Raw genomic sequence first — 23,732 nt, 5'->3', positions numbered from 1 at the left:
CTTGATGCCGACTCCTAGATGCCAAACGCCTGGCTTAAGCAGACACCTGACAGCAGCTGCACTGCTGGACAGTATCTCTAGCAAGCTTGCTGAAGAACTCTGGTTTTCATCTGCTCTCTTGCTGGTGGCACCAAACTCATTTATACACATAGCTGGGGATGTTTTCTTTTTAAATCCTCCTCCCTGGGAGCACACATGTCCACAAGGAGATGCTTCCAAGATTGGAAGATTTGAACTTGATGAAATTTGGCTCAGTGCATAATTTAAGCCTCCTGATGGATTTGTTGTTTTACTAGTACAATATGTCTGTGCACTTATCCTGAACATATGGCTGTTTGCAGACATTAAAAGGTGGTCTCTCAGAAACCAGGATCGAGAAGCGCATTGTCATCACCGGAGATTCAGACATCGACCACGATCAGGTGAGCGTCAGTCAGTCACAGCAATCAGACACACCCTCTGGTGGGAACCAATTACACAGTACACCACAGCAGCTTGTACTACTGAATGGAAGTTGTGGGTCTAATACATTGGTCACTTTTGCCCATTTAGTGAACATTTATACTTAATATGGAAATTAAATGAGAATCTGTCATTTATATATCATATGCCATACCACCAACTGCAATCAATAGCTCGCTCATATTGTGTAGTGAATGTCTCAGCTGAAAGAGATGCATCGATTCCTGTTACAAGATCCAGCTGTCTGATTTAGTGTCAAGAGTCAGTCTTTTACCTCCCTCCGTATGAGAGCGCTGCTGATTTGTTCTGTTCTCTGGACATTAAACTAAAGAGTACAGCAGACTGATACACTCCATACAGAAGTCCCTGTAGAACGGACAAATATTTACGGCAACATATGTTTCCACAGTAGAAGTTCACCACAAACCCCAAAGGGACAAGCATGGGCAAACTACCAAGTCATACTTTCCATATCCTCCTCAACCCCTCCCATCCTTTGTCCTCTCATTTGATGTTTTACTGATTGTTTTGTTGTTGCTACCACTACTTTTCTCATCTGTGTCAATTGTTTTCGGTTCCTTTGTGTTCCATTATTTCCGTTAATGCCATCGTCTCCCTTTCCTTTTGGGTGGGGCGTGTTGCCACCCCGGATAGGCCTTGGCCCAGGCTATAAAGGAAGCCAAAGAGCAGCACCCTGACATGTCAGTGACCCGGGTGGTGGTCCACAAAGAGACTGAGCTGGCTGAGGAGGGCGAGGACTGAGGCACCAGGTAAGGCCCAAGGGTGTGGTGATTAGAGGGGTATAGAGTGAGGGAGGCGTCCCTCTGCTCTTACTCTACAGGAGCCCTACTAGCCCAAACAGACAGCACATCAGCGGCATCCGCTGGAAATAAGTCCCCCCACATGGTGGAACTGTCTGTCTCCTTGTCTTTGTCTTTGAGTTCTTCATCTTCTCTGTTAACTCCCCGGTTGCTCTGTCTACATGTGACTGGGTTATTTTGGGATGAAATGTCACAATTCATACAAAATGTCAGAACCAAACATCTGCAGATGTATCATTTTGTCTGAGCAAAATATTTTTGTTTTACTTGCTTTGCTAACCTTGTGATATCACTGTCTGTATTCTAACATGCACAGTGCTGGTAGACTGTGGCACTACACTCCACCAGACATTATGACACTTCATACACATTGGAACAGCAGATTAATGACTATGCTAATTAACTGGTGTAAGGGAGGAGGAAACAAATATTCCCTGTAGGTTGTTAGCTTGAAAGCCCTTTACAATAGCTCTTTCATCAGTTATTTGACTTTGTCAAAAATTGGACATGAAGCCATTATAATCCATTGAGGTCTCAAAAAGCTTGGATCACGCCCAGAGAATTGTTTTGAAAACACCTCAATTACTTCGGTTACAAAGCAGTATCTATGGCTCATAAAAAATGAGTCAGAAGTGGGGTCCATACAATAGGATCAAATGTACCCACAGCAAAGCAGAGGCTCTGAGCCAATTGATTGGGACAGTGAATCCATGGGTGCTGGGTGGATCATATGCCTTCATTACTTGGTATTACTCTGTATAAACTAGCTCATTGCTCTGCCTCCACCCTGTCCATATAGCGGTATATCCTCGTGTCGTTTGGCAAGTTCAGACAGCTCATCATGCCAGTTGTCCGATGCACAGCGATTTGTTTACATTACAGTAAAGCTTTGGTTTACAATCCATCTCCATGCAGAGCCAGCTCTGCACTTCAGCAACGCAATAACTGCCAACAGGAAAGTGGGACTGATAAAAGTATTCCATTTATTTCCACTTCAGAGGTGGCCCAGATAGAGCCCCAGCCAGCCCAGCTCAAGTGTTTAGTTCTGTCATGCCTCTCCAGTTCTGCTGAATTGGGGGGGAAATGAGCAAGACTGCGGTGGTTGCTGAGAATAGAGTAACACTTTGATTGGTGAAGCAGCATGTGTAACCTTCTGTGAGAATGCTGCGGCAGCTGTTGTCAGATCATCAAGTGCTTTTGTCTCGCTATAGTCTCCCTCCTCTCTACCTACCTGGCATGACGTGAGAGATACCTCTCTCATCAAAAGACTTTGAAGCAGGCGATGGAGTACTAGCTGGTTTGGGTTTGCCCCAAGGAGATGGTGGCTTTAAATCCCAGTAGGCAAGTATCTAATGAAAATCCAATTTATGCCCTATTAGCACTAAAGCTCAGGATTTGGCCACTTTCAGTGAAGCAGATGAATTCTTCCTAATTAAATGAGAAAATAGTAGATATGATCAACTGTATAATCACTGTTAATCAGTGCAAGGCAGTGGCATTACCATACCAAGCTATTTTAGGTTATATCAAATAGACCTCTAGACACCGCTTTAAATTACTCCAGTTGGTGTTAGACTCATTCATGTTAAATATAATATTCATCCCTCTCTCCTTGTCTTTCACAGAGCTGAAGAGCCTGTGAAGTTCATACATGGATGTTTGAGAAAGTCCTGTCATCTCCCAAACTGAGAGTCAACCTGGTGAGAAGATGAGGTGAAGACAACAGAGGCTGAACTCCTATGTGTCTGTTTCATCACACGCCTTCCTTTTTTTTATCACTCAGAAGAGAACCACTTAGCTAATGTTTGTAGTGTGTTTTTAAAAATGGCTATCATTGTTAAAACCAGATAGGATTTATCAAGTGGTAATTTTTATTGTTGTGCAGTATTCACATTCCTAGTATGTACAGACAGCTGGTGTTATGAGAAAGTACATTTCAATATCTAGCTTCCTGGATTCTTGCATCTGTATGTGGACAGGAAGTAAGACTAGGTGGATATTAGCTTTGGACCTAGTCTTGTTCTATGTTCTTAGAGCCAGATGTTTATCAGTTTTTTTTGGGGGGGGGGGGGGGGGGGACAGAATAACAGCAAATTAATTTAATTGGGGGAGTTTCCAAGGGACCAGCAAAGGGTGAAGCACTGTGTCATTTTGTACATTGCAATACAGTGCCAACACGTGTTCTTCTCTATGCATTCAAAACTGAAGCATTCCATTAAAGTGCAGGTGCTTTTCCAATACCTCACTCAGAAAAAAAAAACTGTAAAATTAAAAGCTTGGACACTTTTTTTTCTGTGACTTTCTGGCATCATTAATCATAAATGTATTTGTAGAATTTTTTGGGGGGGTCTTTTAAACTTGTTTTTTGTGTATTTATCTGTAAACTGATTTACTGTAGATGTTGATGAGGTGTGTTTGCCCCTTTTAAAAAAAATATATTTTTAATATATTTCAGAGTTTTTTTGACAGCTAAAAGAAACACAGTTGCCACCATTTTAACATTTTACCTGTAGATTAAAGTGATGGCTGCCTAGTGCTCTCTGCAGTCTGACCAACCCCACCAAGTCCAATGACGGCATCAATTAGCTCTTTGGACCATGTGTATAGCAGATCATCTTAGATATTCAGCAGCTTGAAAATTGTTTTCCCCCTCTCCATCACAGCCACCTAACCCTCTGTGTAACACTGAAATAAACATTTGTTATTCTCTAATTGGATGACTTTGGTTTCTTTTTACACAACACCCTTCAGCAGCCAAACATCTGAGTTCTTGCTTGCTTCCTGTTGAACCACAAAAAAACAGACCATTCTCAAAAGTTTTAATTGTTTTAGAAAAGGCTCAGATCTTTTTACATAAGCTCATTGTGGACTTCTGGGACCTGTCAACCATAGGCAATAGTCTGAAAATAACTTGAACAATTCTTAGAAATAATTGAATACTGATGGTACAATAAACAATTATTTTAGTAATAAAATATGCACATCTTCCCATCAGCCTGTCGTCTCTGCCTGGGTGATGAGGTTGTGTAGCTCAGGCTGGAGGCCATGTCCCTGGGGTAAGGTGTTGAAGACAACTCTGCCTCCACTGATTATAAAGGAAGGAGAGAGTGTATGTGGCCACATCCTCTGTCTGCAGCCAGCAATGTTTGAAAGCTGTGAGGTCAGCCCTGCTGAGAGGCAGAGCTCCATCAGTAATACCATCAATAATGAAATGGAGAAAGTATCGACAGGTGGCTGAGCCTTTAAGGCCAGCTCCACACTAAGCCACGTTCTAAAGACTTACTTCTCTCAGATGGGAACATTTCTCAAAATTATCTTTTTGTATGTTTGAAAAGTAGGACTGTTTCTATGCTAATGCAGCTGTAATTCCGTAATATGCAGCAAGTCAAATCCTTCCAGGTTTAAACAGGCTGGGTGTCCAGTAACAGTATGCTACAAGTAAGCTGTTAGATATTGACTAGCTTTAAATCATGTAATTGTATATAGTCTATTTTTAGATCACTGACATTATCCAAAATCACTAATTTGTTAACTTATTACAGACCGAGCAGAGTGCAGTTTAAGTACCTTCCAGTTCAGGTAAACGATGATCTGCATCAGCAACAGAATGACGGGCAGTAAGACCCCAATCCAGAGCAGCCATCCAGGGACCACCCAGAGAACCAAACACCAAGCTAGACATACTGATGGTGGTAACTGGTGAGGGTGAGGCAGGCCTTTGGCCCTGTGGCACACTGCTGTAGAAATACCACTTGTGATTTGGACTTTGAATCTGTTTAAACAACCCAGTGATTACTAAGATTTACTACTGCCTGGTTAATAGTTTACCCAACCCTGGTGCTGGGTGGCCAATCCAGCACCAATCCATGTCATAAACATAGTCTCCACTTTGGATAATTATCATTTCTCTGAGAAAGTATGAAGGGTTTGATGGACACGTCTGGTCTGTTGAAGTAAACTGGATATTTGAGAGATTGTAATTGGCCGAACGGAGATTTTGACTGAAGCTGTTGTTGGAAGGTTCTGTGTGAATGTCTATTGATTGGTTTGTTTAGTACATGTGATAGAAATAGATTGACTTTGCTATTATACTGCTCTCTGACTGTGTTGTGGAAGTCTCTATACTTCTCCCAAACAGTTACTTATTCAGAATACAATTAAAATCAGAATTGATAACAAATCACTGTCATTTATCTTCCAAATCCCCAAGCTTTTTCCAATTGTTCATATATAGAATTTAAAAGGATTATGATTTATTATAAACAGGTGATGTTCCCTAACTTTCGTTATTGGCACAATAAGCACTTTGCTTTGAGAAACAGGCTTTATTCTCCGCTGCGCCTTTGAACTTAATTAAGTTCGGCTATCGAATGCTGTCAATATGCAGTGTGTTTCTTGAATAAACATGAGAGAATGTTCCCTAAACACTAAAGATATAAAGCCTCTGCCTGATATGATTAGAGGAAGGATTTACAACACTTAATGAGCAATTCTGAACCCAATTTAACCCCCCCCCCCAACCAACTGTTCTGTGTAGGAAGAATGTTATACTGCTTCATCTGGCCTAGTAATGTTCAATTCTTTGCCGTTTTGGTTATTTACTTATCCAGTTGTTCAAATGAGCCTTTGGGGGATACTGCGATTAAAAACCCTTTTTCGCAATCATCTGGATATCAGGCCATTTCTGAGGCTCTCTTGTTTTTGTGGTTTCTTGTTCATTTGCATGGAGTGAGAAATCCATCAGATGAATCTTTGATCTGCTTTGTGTAATTAATCACTCGACCCTAGCAACAACCTTCACCGCTCAGCTATCAGATTGCGGGACAGACACTTTGACCGCTAATTTTGACTTCCAACCATCATGATCAATGAATTAGAATATCTCCTTCTCCTATTTGATCATTAGCTTATTTTGGCAACAAAAACATTTTGCTCTGCCAGGCATCATGGTTTCTTGGGGATTTCTGTACCAACTAAGGATAAAATACGTTTTGATGATATGGATGGTTCGTCCTCGCATCCATTTCGCTGTCTATGAATTTGAGTGTGGCTACATTTCTCCAGACCCATCTAGAGAATGAGTGGCTGCTTTATTTTTTCAATGAAGGATTCTAGCTTCAAGGAATTTTCTCTGACTCACTTGCTCTCATGTTCTCCGGAGAGGGGATGTGCTTAACATACAATCACTGTGCTTATTATTGCATACAGAGGTAGAATATTCAATGGCATTCAGCATTGTGGGTGGCTTTTCTATGGGTACTAGGTCTTGCTATATCATACTAAGAGAATACACCTCCAGCTTGACTTTAGACTGCACAAACCCCACAGCTCTGTCAAGCTCAGTTCCAGACAGAGAGAACTGTATGTATGATCGAACTCTGTGTGCACAGTGTCACTGTCTGGATGAGTTGTGCCCTCTCTCATAATGGAATCAGCTGGTATAACTGTCTCTTCCATCGGGCCCCATGTCTCTTACTCTGGCTACTCAGCAATGCTACTTCACAGGAATTAGTCATGACTGATATTTCCGCAGTTAGCACACTTACTAGAGTTTTGAATGGGTATCACTCTGGTTCGTGGGGCAGTCATAGGTTTAGGCTGGATTTTGAGGGTGTAGGGGCCAGGGTGTGCTGCTTTTATATAAATAGTCTTAGGTCTCTAGTACAATTTTGCGCAATAATATCATCACTGGTTTGAGACTACAAAATCAACCAAGTCTGCAAAATAGTGCTGCTAATAGCTTTATATAAAAAAAATACTGTGTTGAAGAAAAATAGTTCAGCGATTTAAATGATTTAATTATAAATTCTACACACTTTCTACCCGGTTTTAGTTGTTTAAGTTCATGTTGAAATGTTTTACTCTAACCTGTGACCCAAATTTGGGAAAATATTCCTGCAGCAATAGGACATTTTTATCATTTTGGGTTGCGTCCCACCAGTTGAGAACCGCTGATCTAAAGTCCACAAACTGTCACAAGAGCTAAAAATAGTTCATAAACAGTCAGTCTATTAGAAAGAGAGTGAATATTACTCCTTAATGAATGGAAATGATAAAGTTCAAACAGCACCACATAACATGATCAGCATGTAATTACCTAGCCCCAACCCAGAAGAGATTCAATTAATTACGTTTAGACTTCAGTAGGTAAAACCATGATACTGAACCATGATTGAGGAGAGACCATAATGTGATCACCCTGTTGCAGGGGAACTTTCCTACAATGCAGGACATTTTAAACTTGTATTTTATTTGATTTTTGTAATTTCCATTTTGAAATTTCAGGCTTGATTTCCCTTCACATTTCCTGCTGCTGCATGATTTTGTCCTGCTGTAGCAAACTGGCTCCAATGAAGATCCTACTTCTGTCATTGGATGGGCCCCTACAGTGATCAGGTCTGGGCCCACTCATTGCCCCACCATCACACTTCTCCTGCATTCAATCACACGCCTGTCAATCATATTGACAGTCACTGGATGAGACATAATGGAGGGGCTTCTGATAGTGGTTAATCAAGGCTAAATTGGTCATTGGCGTTGTCATGCGGAGCATGCTGTATTGTTGCCATATTTTCTCTCCTAGATAGGAAATTAGCATTTAACAGCCATTTGTATGTTGGTGAGACTACAAGAACATTTTCAATTCCTTTCTGGTGTTTTGTTATGTATTCATCCAGAGTTACCAATGTTCTATGCATGCCATCATGCTTCATTTTGAAACCAGCAGACTATTTCTAGTCACCAGCACTCAGCATCAATCCAAGGTTATTTCAGTTTTCAAGATCACACGTTCTCAGAAATGTCTCTTTCCACCTCATCTTCCACCTATTGATTTTGCTCATCCCTGAAAACATTGTTTGAGCCCCTGTATTGTCCATTGTAAATGTGTGACTGCTGTCTACAGAGAGTCAGTACAGCTGACCTAAGTTTGTAGGTATCGAAAAAGGGAGTTCTCTGGCGATATGTCTGTATGTTTCCAATCTTGGAATGTTCTCAAACCATTACCGTCCATGATATCGGTAAGGATACGGATTCCACATTGGGGGGATGCAAAAGGCCGCCCTCCAGATCGCAAGGCATTTTTTGTGAAACTCTTGTGATTGGGCATGCCATTTTGATTCTCAGTTGTATTGTTTTTTAATTTTGTGCCAAATCAAAATTGTGAGCAATAATAGTACCCAAGCGTGGTTTACATTGTTCAAGGGATATATCAGTGAAGAGCACTTCTTCCAGAGTAATAGGAAACACCATATTTCTCTCTATACTCAGCCAGGGGGCAGAATAATCATGTCTAAGACAATTTATTATTATTATGGGTGAAATGATAGTGCCTGGAAATGCAATTTAAAGGATAGTCCCACGTCGTTCCCTCTTTGTAAATGTGTTCATGTTATCGGTGATCATTTACCTTGCCATATACATTTTGAAACTATTAATTTGATCCCAATAGCCAGAAGGAAGAGCCATGGGAAGCATTGAACTACAGAAATTCAGCCGTTGCAATGTATTCATTTTGACAATAGATATTCTGCCGCTTAAAGCAACTGCGATATTATTCCATCTACTGAGGACAGGTTTAATTGATTTGAGCGTTCTGTTGAAGTTTCTGGCAAAAGTTTTCTCTAAGGAAAGAAATTGATCAATTCCCATATATTTGAAATGGAAAACTATTGGGATTCCATATGTAGAGATGGAGTTGTCCATCGGGCACTTGAGAAGATTCATTTTATGACTTGAGATGAAGCTGAATTTATCTATGATCTTCATTGTGTTTGGGAGTGATTCAAGTACATTGTCTAGATATAGTAAAATATTGTCTCTCTAATGAGATGAAGTGATCAGTAGAGTTTAGGAAAGTTTGTGTTATTTCCACGAGTTGCCTGAGCCAGGGGTTCATCGATAATAAGAATAGCAAAGGGGAAATTGGGTCACCTTGTCTGCTTCCTCTAGTGATTCTGAATGGAGCAGAATAATATATAATAATAATAATAGAACATATATTGCCTGTTTCAACTATGGCTGAGGGATTGGCATATAGAATGTTAATCATATTAATGAAATTGCAGCCAATTGTCATATGTTCTAAGACAGACTAGGGATATGACCATTCTAGTTTATCAAGAGCTTTTTCTGCATCGGAAGATATAGTCCAAGTAGCTGTTGTTTCTGATGAAGCATCTAAAATACGTAATAGTTGACGGAGGTTTACGAGGATTTTGATCCGTTTTGATCCGTGATGACCATTTTGGGTAAGTAAGGCTCGAGACAGAACAACAACATTTTGGAAAACCGTTTAATATCTGTGTTTATCAGGGGAACAACTTTGGTTTTAGAAGTGGGGTCAGCTTTAATATTGCAGATACATTGTGGCTTCCATCAATGTAATTGTCTGCATCATTTCCTGTCCCTATCTTTTTTGTAAATATATATTTTCCTTTATTATTTTCCCCGAACCCTCCCCTAATTGTTGTAAACTAATGGACAACAACATTTAGGCTTCTACTTCCAGATTATACATTCTACGGACACAGTATATTTCACAATGGTTATCTTTTTTTGTTTGTTAGTCCCATCCTTCAACTCCACTCAACCCCTTCCATCTATCTCTGAACACGATCCAGTTTGGATTTCTATTTGCCATATATTTTTCAACTGTGCTGTGATGCTTCACAAAAGTAGTGAACCTTTCTATTCTCATAGTTTCTACATATTGTAATTTTAAAATACATTTTTTTGCTAAGATTATTTTTATATTTTTGATCGATTGATTATGAATGATTAAATCCCCCCAGCTGTGCTAGTTGCAGAGGGGGACATAATTTGTCAAGTGGCCCTCCCATTTTTTGGAGCATCTAAAGCACATTTCCTGCATTACTACAGAATCTAATATGATCAATGGCCCTTCTAGCCGTCTCTATATAGAACAACAAAAAAGCAGAAATTTCCACAGTCATCAAGCTAGGTGAGAGATAAATAAATATGTTTTAGTGATTAATAAGACTGAACTAGATCCATGATTCACCTTTAACCAATAGCTTAACCAATGAACAACTCTTACAAATAAAGTACAAAGACAACTTTTGACTATCTTTAAGACGACCTCTAAGGTACATAACATTTTCAGCCAGACCGCCCGGCCAACCCGAGCCGCCTACACGCCCGACCCCCACCAGTCTAGTCAATAACTGAACTCTCCCCAACTTCCTTCCCATCTTTTTTTGTCTCATGGGAATGGTTTGGAAAACAAAAGTTTAATGAAAACTCACGTACACATTAACACACAGAAACCGTACACCCTCCATTTAATTCATATCATAGGTCTAATAGTACTGTAGAGCTCTTTTTACTTCCACACAAATAGCTGTGTCACCCTGTCCTGCCCCTAAGAGTCCACGGCCTTGTAGCGCCCCAATCCAGCACACACCACTCAGCTTTATAGTCTTAGTGCAACATTCATTATTGGTTTCAGGTGTGTTAGGCCAAGGCCAGAGTGACAACAGTACAGCAGACCCCCAGGGCCAGGACTGTGCAGCCCAGCTGCTAGGGATTGCCTAGATCTTCCCTGACGTGGGAATATTTTCAATACAGACTCCCTTTGTTGTACAGTATTCCATACAGTGATGGAAAAAGTACCCAATCGTCATGCTTGAGTAAAAGTAAAGATACCTTGATAGAAAATGGCTCAAGTAAAAGTCACCCACTAAAATACTACTTTAGTAAAAGTCTAAAAGTATTTAGTTTTAAATATACTTAAGTATCAAAAGTAAAAGTATAGTTCATTTCAAGTTCCTTGTATAAAGCAAACCAGGTGGCATCATTTTCTTGTTTTCTAAATGTACAGACAGCCAGGAGCATGCTCCAACACTCAGACATCATTTACAAACTAAGCATGTGTTTAGTGAGTCTGCCAGATCAGAGGCAGTAAGGATGACCAGGGATGTTCTCTTGATAAGTGTGTGAATTAGAAAATGTTCCTGTCATGCTAAGCATTCAAAATGTTACAAGTACTTTTGAAAGTCAAGGAAAATGTATGGGGTAAAACGTACAACTACTTAAGTAGTACTTTCAAGTATTTTTTACTTAAGTACGTTAGTACGAATTGAATCAATGGTTTGATAATTGAAATTACCATTATTCCCAGATCCCAGACTGTAGCTTTAAACTTAAGGTGCTGTCATGTAGCTACTGTAGGTCTACCCATCAACTCAAGATGCAACTTTTGTATAATTCACTGAATATACTGCAAAATTCACCTGAACTCTGTAGACTGGTCTTCCTCGGCTGTCTGACCCTGCTGGGAACGCTGTCACCATCTGATCCTGCTAAGACAGGTATTCTCAAACTGGGGTATGCACAATGCCTTCGGGGGTACTCCAAATCAAAAGGGGATTCACATTTAAACAAAGAAATAATAATTTCTTCACATGTTCAAACAGTCCATTTATATTTTCCAATGGTCTGTACATTTGGCTGAGGTTTTTTTCTCACCTGAGTAGCCTCACTTCACTGCCAAAGATAAAATGAAACCATTTACTGTTCAGCAAAATAACAACACAATGTCAAATACAGGTAGCCTTGTCAAATAATATCCAATCACATTAACCGTTACTCTCTTGCGGGAATTCTACTAACAGTCCGTATGTATCCAAACGTAACTGCTGCTAATTCCGTTTGCTCAAAAATTGATAAATGGTTAAAAGTAAGGCCGCGTCCATAGAGACACATACCTACTCTACTGGTAGTACTGATACTCCCAGCAGTACTACACCTGCACCTGTTGATGACACAAGTTGTTCTGCTTCCACGAGCACATCCAATGCTAATGCAATCAGTAATTCTACATTTGTTGTTAGCCTAGATAGCATGGACACTGACAGTGACACTGATGCAGCTGAAGAGCTGCTGCTCCCTTAGCGGGAAAGCACCGAACAACAGACGGACGTTGGACCATCGAAGAAGCGCAAATATATATATATTTTTAAATATTTCTTTTACCTTTATTTGACCAGGTAGGCAAGTTGAGAACAAGTTCTCATTTACAATTGCGACCTGGCCAAGATAAAGCAAAGCAGTTCGACACAACATGCAAAGTAAGTGATAGGTGCAAAGTAGAGATATGCGCAAAATAAATAAATACAGTAGGCGGAGAGGCAGTTGTTTGGGCAAAATTGTAGATGGCCTATGTGCAGTAATCTGTGAGCTGCTCTGACAGCTGGTGCTTAAAGCTAGTGAGGGAGTGTTTCCAGTTGCAGAGATATTTGTAGTTCGTTCCAGTCATTGGCAGCAGAGAACTGGAAGGAGAGGCGGCCAAAGGAAGAATTGGTTTTGGGGGTGACCAGAGAGATATACCTGCTGGAGCGCGTGCTACAGGTGGGTGCTGCTATGGTGACCAGTGAGCTGAGATAAGGGGGGACTTTACCTAGCAGGGTCTTGTAGATGACCTGGAGCCAGTGGGAATATGATGATACTGTAACTACATTGATTTTGGGGTTCACTTATATTGGGAGTAGTGCCTTTCCTCAGCCACAGTGTGTTATGTGCAAAGTACTATTTCACAACACGATGGAAACTTCACTCTTGCACAGACATTTAGAAACAAAACCTGCCAATTTGAAAAATAAGGCACAGGAGTTTTTTTTGCCAGAATTAACATGACTTTTGAGATATGGCGGATATGGCTGGGATAATGCTGAGAGAAAAGGCCTATACAGACAATGCCTTCATCAAACAACACTGTTTCACGATGCATCAGTGACATGACAGGATATGTTTTGAGATGCTTCGCATACAAGCCAGTGAATTCTATGCTTTACAGCTGGATGAGTCAGAGGTGGCGAGCCTGGCACAGCTCCTGGTATATGTCTGTTACGATTACTGGGGGTCAATTAAAAAATACATCCTCTTCTGCAAACCACTGGAAACCAGGACAATAGGAGAGGATATTTTTAATAAAGTACTGGACAGCATTGTGACATCAATTGGACTTTGGTGGTCAAGATGTGTTGGTATCTTTGCTGAAGAAAGTCTCCAGCCTTGGGCCACACAGCATCAAATTCGTCATGATTGGTCATCGCCCAGCGGTCCGCTGGTGATTTGCATGAAGTTGGGAAAAGTTAACATTTTTCACTGCCTACCACGCCCCCATCACACCACCCAAAGATCCCCGCCCTCTCCGCTTCTCACCACTTTCCTTCCATTGAAATGAATGGGAAGCAGCGTTTCACCATGCGGCATCCTGTGCTAGTGTATCATGCCCTTGGGCGTGAGTTCAAGTGCGTCTAGTATGTGTGGTCTCATTGAAATAGAGTAGGTTGCCTACAAGGCGGAGAATCACGTGGCAGTTAACTTGAATATGAAATCACCACCTTCCGGAGACACCTGAAACCCCACCTCTTTAAGGAATACCTAGGATAGGATAAGTAATCCCTCTCACCCCACCCCCCCTAAGTTTTAGATGCACTATTGTTAAGTGACTGTCCCACTGGATGTCATAAGGTGAATGCACCAATTTGTAAGTCGCTCTGGATAAGAGCGTCTGCTAAATGACTTAAATGTAAATGTAAATGTAATCTTAAATATAATTAGACTGTAGTTTACTACACTGTCTATAAATAAATAGTAATAATGAAAAGAAGTGGAGGGCGCTCAACCAATGTGAGTCGAAGTGCAATCAAAATGTTTTAATCATGATTGCAAAGGAAAACGCACAATGCGCACAGGTTGGGCTACTATGGTGAGAGAGCTTGCACCTTTTAATTTTCAATAAGTATGGATTACCCATGTATTTGTCTCTGACTGCAAAACAGTAGGCTATATCCTATAGGCCTATGCAAACCGTAGCAGGTGTCACTGTTGCTGCCTCCAGTTCAGTAGCCATACCTGTGAGATCAGGTGCGCGTGTGTTCTCAATTAAATAGAGTAGGCTATAGCCAATGTATACATGGGCTGGGAGAAGCACGGGACAGGTTATCTTTCCAAGGAAATGTACTTCCTAAATAGGCCTATGATTACACTATAGTTTACTACATTGCTTAGAAATAGGCCAAAATATTGATCAACAATTATTCTGTCTGAAAATCACCCATTCCTAAAAGATAGGCTATACATATAGCTCAAGAGAAAGTGCAAGTCTCTCCAACTCTGCTCTCTTCAAACTACATCTAGCATATTGGCATCATTCTCCTTCTTGGTCAAATAGCCCTTACATAGCCTGGAGGTGTGTTTTGTGTCATTGCCCTGTTGAAAAAAAAAACAATAGTCCCACTAAGCGCAAACCAGATGGGATGGCGTGGCGTATTGCTGAAGAATGTTGTGGTAGCCATGCTGGTTAAGTGTGCCTTGAATTCTAAATAAATCACAGTGTCACCAGCAAAGCACCATCACACCAACTCTTCCCTGCTTTACGGTGGGAACCAAACATGTGGAGATCATCCGTTCACCTACTCTGTGTCTCACAAAGACACAGTGGTCTAATGTCCATTGCTTGTGTTTCTTGACCCAACCAAGTATCTTCTTCTTATTGGTGTCCTTTAGTAGTGTTTTCTTTGCAGCAATTCGACCATGAAGGTCTGATTCACGCAGTCTCCTCTGAACAGTTGATATTGAGATGTGTCTGTTTCTTGAACTCTATGAAGCATTTATTTGGGCTGCAATCTGAGGTGCATTTAACTCATTTAACTTATCCTCTACAGCAGAAGTCACTCTGGGTTTTCCTTTCCTGTGGAGATCCTCATGAGAGCCAGGTTCATCAGAGTGCTTGATGGTTTTTGTGACTGCACTTGAAGAAACGTTCAAAGTTCTTGAAATTTTCTGAATTGACTGACCTTCATGTTTTAAAGTAATGATGGACTGTCGTTTTTATTTGCTTATTTGAGCTGTTCTTGCCATAATATTGACTTAGTCTTTTACCAAGTAGGGCTGTCATCCGTGTACCAGCCCTACCTTGTCGCAACACAACTGATTGGCACAAACGCATTAGGAAGGAAAGGAATTCCACAAATGTACTTTTAACAAGGCACACCTGTTAATTCAAATGCATTCCAGGTGACTATCTTATGATGCTGGTTAAGAGAATGCCAAGTGTGATCAAGGCTGTCATCAAGGCAAAGGGTGGCTACTTGAAGAATCTCAAATATATTTGGATTTGTTTAACACTTTTTTGGTTACTTAAATGATTCCATATGTGTTATTTCATAGTTATTTCTTCACTATTATTCTACAATATAGAAAGTTGTAAAAAACTGGAATGAGTATGTTTTAAATCCTGTAGATTACACTAGATTTATATTTGAAGGTTTGATTCCGCCTATCAGTGGTAGAAGAGAGTGCCGCATAATCATTGTTTGTTCTTCAAACACTGCTCTACCGTCAAACAGTGCTCTACCATAGGATTTAATGAGCCTGTTTGTTTTTATGTTGAGCAATATGAGGTCAACCGGTAATTCTTTTCCACAATGATTACACTTTAAAACTAAACTATTACAATGTTCTGCTATACAGTGCCTCCAGAAAGTATTCACACCTCTTTGCTTATTCCACATTTTGTTGTGTTACAACCTGAATTCAACATTTATTTGACACACAATACCCCATAATGACATCACAATACCCCATAATGACATCACAATACCCCATAATGACATCACAATAATGACAAAGTGAACACATGTTTTTATACATTTTTGCACATTTATTGAACATTTAATACAGAAATCTCTCATTTCTAAGTATTCACACCCCTGAGTCAATACGTGTTAGAATCTCTTGTGGCAGCGATTACAGATGTTCGCCTTTCTGGGTAAGTCTCTAAAAGCTTTGCACACCTGGATTGTACAATATTTGCACGTTATTAAAACAATTCTTCAAGCTCTGTCAAGTTGGTCATTGCTAGACAGCCATTTTCAGGTCTTGCCATATTTTTATGCCGATTTAAGTCAGAACTGGAACAAGGCTACTCAGGAACATTTAATGCCGTCTTGGTAAGAAACTCCAATGTAGATTTGGCATTGCGTTTTAGGTTATTGTCCTGCTGAAAGGTGAATTTATCTGTGTCTGTTGGAATGCAAACTGAACTAGGTTATCCTCTAGGATTTTGCCTGTGCATATCTCTATTCTGTTTATTTTTATCCCAAAAACTCCCTAGTCCTCGCTGATGACAAGCATACCCATAAAAAGATATAGCCACCAAAATGCTTGAAAATACAAGGACTGGTACTCAGAGATGTGTTGTATTGGATTTGCCGAAAACATAATGCTTTGCATTTAGGACATAAAGTTCTCTTTTTTGCCACATTTTCTACAGGTTTTGCAAACAGGATGCATTTTTTATATACAGTGCCTTGCGAAAGTATTCGGCCCCCTTGAACTTTGCGACCTTTTGCCACAGGCTTCAAACATAAAACTGTATTTTTTTGTGAAGAATCAACAAGTGGGACACAATCATGAAGTGGAACAACATTTATTGGATATTTCAAACTTTTCTAACAAATCAAAAACTGAAAAATTGGGCGTGCAAAATTATTCAGCCCCCTTAAGTTAATACTTTGTAGCGCCACCTTTTGCTGCGATTACAGCTGTAAGTCGCTTGGGGTATGTCTCTATCAGTTTTGCACATCGAGAGACTTCATTTTTTTTTCCCATTCCTCCTTGCAAAACAGCTCGAGCTCAGTGAGGTTGGATGAAGAGCATTTTTGAACAGCAGTTTTCAGTTGTTTCCACAGAATCTCGATTGGATTCAGGTCTGGACTTTGACTTGGCCATTCTAACACCTGGATATGTTTATTTTTGAACCATTCCATTGTAGATTTTGCTTTATGTTTTGGATCATTGTCTTGTTGAAGACAAATCTCTGTCCCAGTCTCAGGTCTTTTGCAGACTCCATCAGGTTTTCTTCCAGAATGGTCCTGTATTTGGCTCCATCCATCTTCCCATCAATTTTAACCATCTTCCCTGTCCCTGCTGAAGAAAAGCAGGCCCAAACCATGATGCTGCCACCACCATGTTTGACAGTGGGGATGGTGTGTTCATGGTGATGAGCTGTGTTGCTTTTACGCCAAACATAACGTTTTGCATTGTTGCCAAAAAGTTTTGGTTTCATCTGACCAGAGCACCTTCTTCCACATGTTTGGTGTGTCTCCCAGGTGGCTTGTGGCAAACTTTAAACGACACTTTTTATTGATATCTTTAAGAAATGGCTTTCTTCTTGCCACTCTTCCATAAAGGCCAGATTTGTGCAATATACGACTGATTGTTGTCCTATGGACAGAGTCTCCCACCTCAGCTGTAGATCTCTGCAGTTCATCCAGAGTGATCATGGGCCTCTTGGCTGCATCTCTGATCAGTCTTCTCCTTGTATGAGCTGAAAGTTTAGAGGGACGGCCAGGTCTTGGTAGATTTGCAGTGGTCTGATACTCCTTCCATTTCAATATTATCGCCTGCACATTGCTCCTTGGGATGTTTAAAGCTTGGGAAATATTTTTGTATCCAAATCCGGCTTTAAACTTCTTCACAACAGTATCTCAGACCTGCCTATCTCGGATACAGTTTTATATCTTTATGTTTGAAGCCTGAAATGTGGCAAAAGGTCGCAAAGTTCAACGGGGCCGAATACTTTCGCAAGGCACTGTATATAAATACTTCCTTCTTTTCACTCTGTCATTTAGGTTAGTATTGTGAGTATCTACAATGTTGTTGATCCATCCTCAGTTTTCTCCTATCACAACTATTAAACTATAACTGTTTAGTCACCAAAGTGTAATTAATAATTTCACCATGCTCAAAATGATATTCAATGTTTGTTTGTTTTTTACCAACAGGTGCACTTATTTGCGAGGCATTGGAAAAACTCATTGGTCTTTGTGGTTGAATCTATGTTTGAAATTCAATGCTTGACTGAGGGACCTTATAGATTATTGTACTGTACTTTTCCCACATTTTGTTACATTACAGCCGTATTCTAAAATGGATTCAATTGTTTTTTCCCCTCATCATTCTACACACAATAACCCATAATGACACAGCAAAAATGTATAAAAAAAGAACTGAAATATAACATTTACATAAATATTCAGACCCTTTACTCAGTGCTTTGTTGATGCACCTTTGGCAGCGATTACAGTCTTGAGTATGACGCTACAAGCTTGGCAAACCTATATTTGGGGAGTTTCTCACATTCTTCTCTGCAGTTCCTTTCAAGCTCTGTCAGGTTGGATAGGGAGCGACGCTGCACCGCTATTCTCAGGTCTCTCCAGAGATGTTCGATCAGGTTCAAGTCCGGGCTCTGGCTGGGTCACTCAAGGATATTCAGAGACTTGTCCCGAAGCCTCTCCTCTGTTGTCTTGGCTTTGTGCTTAGGGTTGTTGTCCTATTGGAAGGTGAACCTTCACCCCAGTCTGAGGTCCTGAGCGCTCTGTAGCAGGTTTTCATCAAGGATCTCTCTGTACTTTGCTCTTTTCATCTTTCCCTTGATCCTGACTAGCCTCCCATTCCCTTACGCTGAAAAACATCCCCACAGCATGATGCTGCCACCACCATGCTTCACCGTAGGGATGATGCCAGGTTTCCTCCAGATGTGGTGCTTGGCATTCAGGCCAAAGAGTTGAATCTTGGTTTCATCAGAACAGAGAATCTTGTTTCTCATGGTCTGAGAGTCTTTAGGTGCCTTTTGGCAAACTCCAAGCGGGCTGTCATGTGCCTTTTTACTGAAGAGTGGCTTCAGTCTGGCCACTCTACCATAAAGGCCTGGTTGGTGGAGTGCTGCAGTGATGGTTGTCCTTCTGGAAGATTCTCCTATCTCCACAGAGGAACGCTGGAGCTCTGTCAGAGTGATCATCAGGTTCTTGGTCACCTCCCTGACCAAGGCCCGTCTCCCCCGATTTCTCAGTTTGGCTGGGCGTCCAGCTCTAGGAAGAGTTTTGGTGGTTCCAAACTATAGCCACTATTTTTGGCGACCTTCAATGCTGCAGACATTTTTTGGTACCCTTCCCCAGATCTGTGCCTCGACGCAATCCTGTCTTGGAGCTTTACGGACAATTCCTTCGACCTCATGGCTTGGTTTTTGCTCAGATATGCACTGTCAATTGTGGGACCTTATATAGACAGCTGTGTGCATTTCCAAATCATGTTCAATCAATTTAATTTACCACAGGTGGACTCCAAGTTGTAGAAACATCTCAAGAATGATCAATGGAAACAAGATGCAACGGAGTTCAATTTCGAGTCTCATTGCAAAGGGTCTGAATACTAATGTAAATAAGGTATTTCTGTTTTATATTTGTAATACATTTGCAAAACGCATTATGGGGTATTGTCTATATAGATTGCTGAGGATTTTTTATTTAATCCATTTAAGAATAACGCTGTAACGTGACGAAATGTGGAAAAAGTCAAGGGTTAGGAGGAGTACTTTCCGAAAGTACTGTAAGTGGGGTACAGAGTTGAGGTAGTCATTCCAAAATCTTATTAGGCACTATTATTGCACACAGAGTGAGTCCATGCATTTTATTAAGCTCATATTGCTCCTAAACTTATTTAGGCTTGCCTTAAGAAAGAGATTGAATACTTATTGACTCAAGACATTTCAGCTTTTCATTTTTAATTAATTTATAAACATTTTGCGGAAAGTCAAGGGGTGTGAATACCTCCGAGAGGCACAGCATAGGCATTGCAGTGGGTGTCTTGGAGACATTTTTATAAAGTACATCTGTCTGGGAAGAGTTGTTTTACCCCAGGGCGGGAAGGGCTGGGAGTTGAGATTTGGTTCTAATTAGTAGGCTGCTCTTTTGCATTGGGCAGGGTGTTATTGCTGCAATTTTATATTATGGCTTGTTTGAAACCTTTGTGTAAACGGTGTTCCTGAAAACAAGGCTGTGCTGCCAGCTGCTTCAATAGCGTTTGAATGACGCACATTTTTCCATTCTTTCAGCGCGCCAATTAGTCAGGCCCTGAAAGGTTTTTGAGCACGACAAAAGGAGGAGAACAAATAGCAAGTGCTCCAATTAATTTATACTAGCTGTGTTTCTGTTCTGTCCATCAGCCCTGCTGGCTGGTAGGCTCATCTTTGTGGGCTCTCCCAATCTCTCCCAAATGGAGCCCAGCCAGACACTGGAAGAAGACAGAATCAGGCAGGGCACTGAAAGTCTAGGATGAGGCACACCTTCCTATCTGACGATCATAACATGTTTATCTATTAACTGGTTACTTTGGTAGTACTGCTGTCTTGTTCTCGTTTACCAGAGCCTGCAGCTCTCAACCATTTATAGTACATATGGAGTGTTTACACAGCTGCTCGTGTGGTTATACATCCATTTGTGGGGAAAGCGAGAAGGAATGGACAGAGAGAGGGACTCATTATGGAGAAATATAGTTACAGCAGGTGGTTTTCTCTGCAGCACAAGGTTTGAGTAAAAGTGTTTGACCTCTGCCCTCTGTGTTATCACTCCTCACAGTGAGCTTCTGTACCTTGTTGATGGCATGTGTGTGTGAATGGCTCTTCTAACATGTCCCTGACAAACATGTACCTTTCCTTTCTCTCTCCCTTGAGGTCTCATTAGTTTACTGGATGCATTTAAACCTGTTTTTCATTCTATAGAAGCTGCCAAGTGTGTATATACCATTATACAAAATATACCAGAATACAAACATGGGTGTAAAATACAGTTCGTTAAAAGATGAGAGAGTGATTTTTTGTGTTGGACAGGGGACAGTAGGAGTGATAATGATTTCTTCTTTCATTACTTTGTGTTGGTGAGTAACGGCCTAGACTTATCAACCATCATTTGATATAATTTTAGTATTCTGTTAATGGACTGTACCTTAGGACTTTGTTTTCCCACTTCTGTAAACACTGTTGTATGAGTGAAGCACACTGATACCATAGGCTGCTTCCTGACTATTCCCTCCCACGTAGGTTATGATAAAACTGTCTATTACAGGGGCTGAGTCACTGGCTTACTGGGGCTCTCTCATGCCGTCCCTGCAGGGGGTGCGTCACCTGAGTGGGTTGATTCACTGTTGTGGTCATCCTGTCTGGGTTGGCGCCCCCCCCCTCCCTTGGGTTGTGCCGTGGCGGAGATCTTTGTGGGCTATACTCAGCCTTGTCTCAGGATGGAAAGTTGGTGGTTGAAGATATCCCTCTAGTGGTGTGCGGGCTCTGCTTTGGCAAAGTGGGTGGGGTTATATCCTTCCTGTTTGGCCCTGTCCGGGGGTGTCCTCGGATGGGGCCACAGTGTCACCTGAACCCTCCTGTCTCAGCCTCCAGTATTTATGCTACAGTAGTTTGTGTCGGGGGGCTAGGGTCAGTTTGTTATATCTGGAGTACTTCTCCTGTCCTATTCGGTGTCCTGTGTGAATCTAAGTGTGCGTTCTCTAATTCTCTCCTTCTTTCTTTCTCTCTCTCGGAGGACCTGAGCCCTAGGACCATGCCCCAGGACTACCTGACATGATGGCTCCTCGCTGTCCCCAGTCCACCTGGCCATGCTGCTGCTCCAGTTTCAACTGACCTGAGCCCTAGGACCATGCCCCAGGACTACCTGACATGATGACTCCTTGCTGTCCCCAGTCCACCTGGCCATGCTGCTGCTCCAGTTTCAACTGTTCTGCCTTACTATTATTTGACCATGCTGGTCATTTATGAACATTTGAACATCTTGGCCATGTTCTGTTATAATCTCCACCCAGCACAGCCAGAAGAGGACTGGCCACCCCACATATGCTCTCTCTAATTCTCTCTTTCTTTCTCTCTCTCTCTCTGAGGACCTGAGCCCAAGGACCGTGCCCCAAGACGACCTGACATGATGACTCCTTGCTGTCCCCAGTCCACCTGACTGTGCTGCTGCTCCAGTTTCAACTGTTCTGCCTTGTTATTTTTCGACCATGCTGGTCATTTATGAACCCGGCACAGCCAGAAGAGGACTGGCCACCCCACATAGCCTGGTTCCTCTCTAGGTTTCTTCCTAGGTTTTGGCCTTTCTAGGGAGTTTTTCCTAGCCACCGTGCTTCTACACCTGCATTGCTTGCTGTTTGGGGTTTTAGGCTGGGTTTCTGTACAGCACTTTGAGATATCAGCTGATGTACGAAGGGCTATATAAATCAAATTTGATTGATTGATTTGTCTTTAATCGATCTTGTGGTACATCTTTCTGAATGTGATTATGGAGCAATAATATATTCTGACCATCACATGTTAATGGAGTATATCTGTTATCTTGGGCATTTTACAATATATCCGTGAAAACGCACTAATTACATTTTTGTGAAAATCTCCCATTTAAGTGTAACAACGCAAATCAAAACGTTTTGAAATGCTTGAGGAAACAATGCCTGGTTTTGTTGGGTAACTATGGAAACAGTGCTGGTGTGTAATTGTGACAGAGTTCTAAGTCTAGCATATTGTAATTGCAGGAATGATGCATTTAGAGCAACTGTGTGTATTGTAGGCAACAGAGGTGAACTGGCCAGGGGTGTAGTTGATAGCGTTTAGCATTCCACTGTTTTGTTGTTATCTAAGGGGATGTGTTTGGAATAGTAATTCAGCATCTAGATATCTGTGTTTAGTGTGTACAGCCCCTCGATCACCCAAATCCTGGTGGTCTATCGTTCTAAAATAGTTTCAGCCCAATGGAACATTTGATTACTTTTGGTCATTATACATATCATTACAGTACACACATTTTTGCTATCATAGTACAGTACTTTACATAGTTGCATGTACATAGATTGTTTAGCAAATGTAATGATACTGTATGTGTACAAGCTGCAGGACAATCTCCACTCTGTGGAAATAAAAATCTATTAGTGAAGAAGCCCACAGCCTTCCTTTAACCCTCAGGGACAGTCTGCTTTTTGGGTCATAGAGGAAACTCAGACTAAATATATGTGTTTTTGGCCACATGAAATGATTACATGCACAATCTTGGCACTGAGTAATGCCAAGTTGTGGGCATGGAGGAAAATCACATCTGCCCATTTAGAGGATTTGTTTAAAAAAACAACGCGACATGAGAATTAGGATATAATATTTTGACTAAGCAAAGATTTGATTGAAACTCATGGCAGTCAGTTTAATTTCATGCCCTAAGACTATATGTTTGACTGAATATAGTCTTACGTTGATGGGAAATGACACAAGGGCAGGGGTGTTATGGCAACAAAAGGCTTCTGTCCAATGGGAAGCCAGAAAGCTACATGACATTGTCACTCTGTAACAGCTAAATGTTTTGCATAAGCACGGCATACGCTGTAGATTTAGTGACATACAGCTTGACCTCGGTGTAATTGCTATTCCTGACTCCTTTTCTCCTCCTCTTCTCTGAAAAAGAAAGGGATGGTTTCTATAATACAGCCCATCTGCCATCATATCTGGGACAACGTGGGATTGTGTTTGCCTGCTTTGAGGTGAAATATGTTTCATTTACCAGCCTTTCTAAGTAACATGAATTGAGAGAGCCATGT

The 23,732-nt window shown here is 41.1% G+C and overlaps 1 protein-coding gene across 1 annotated transcript in view; it reads left to right on the top strand.

Annotated features, from left to right (window-relative positions):
- LOC123990707 (band 4.1-like protein 2) overlaps positions 1–3,995 on the top strand; it is a 63,399-nt gene extending 59,404 nt beyond the window's left edge. The window contains 3 exon segments of the mRNA XM_046291476.1: positions 342–422; positions 1,117–1,232; positions 2,909–3,995. Of these exon segments, the coding sequence (XP_046147432.1) occupies positions 342–422; positions 1,117–1,224 (189 nt within the window). The 3' untranslated portion in view covers positions 1,225–1,232; positions 2,909–3,995.
- Positions 3,996–23,732: the final 19,737 nt, after the last annotated feature.

The sequence above is a fragment of the Oncorhynchus gorbuscha genome, linkage group LG12 (assembly GCF_021184085.1).
Source record: "Oncorhynchus gorbuscha isolate QuinsamMale2020 ecotype Even-year linkage group LG12, OgorEven_v1.0, whole genome shotgun sequence".
NCBI classification, from domain to species: Eukaryota; Metazoa; Chordata; class Actinopteri; order Salmoniformes; family Salmonidae; genus Oncorhynchus; species Oncorhynchus gorbuscha.
This window is presented reverse-complemented; position numbering and strand designations above follow the sequence as displayed.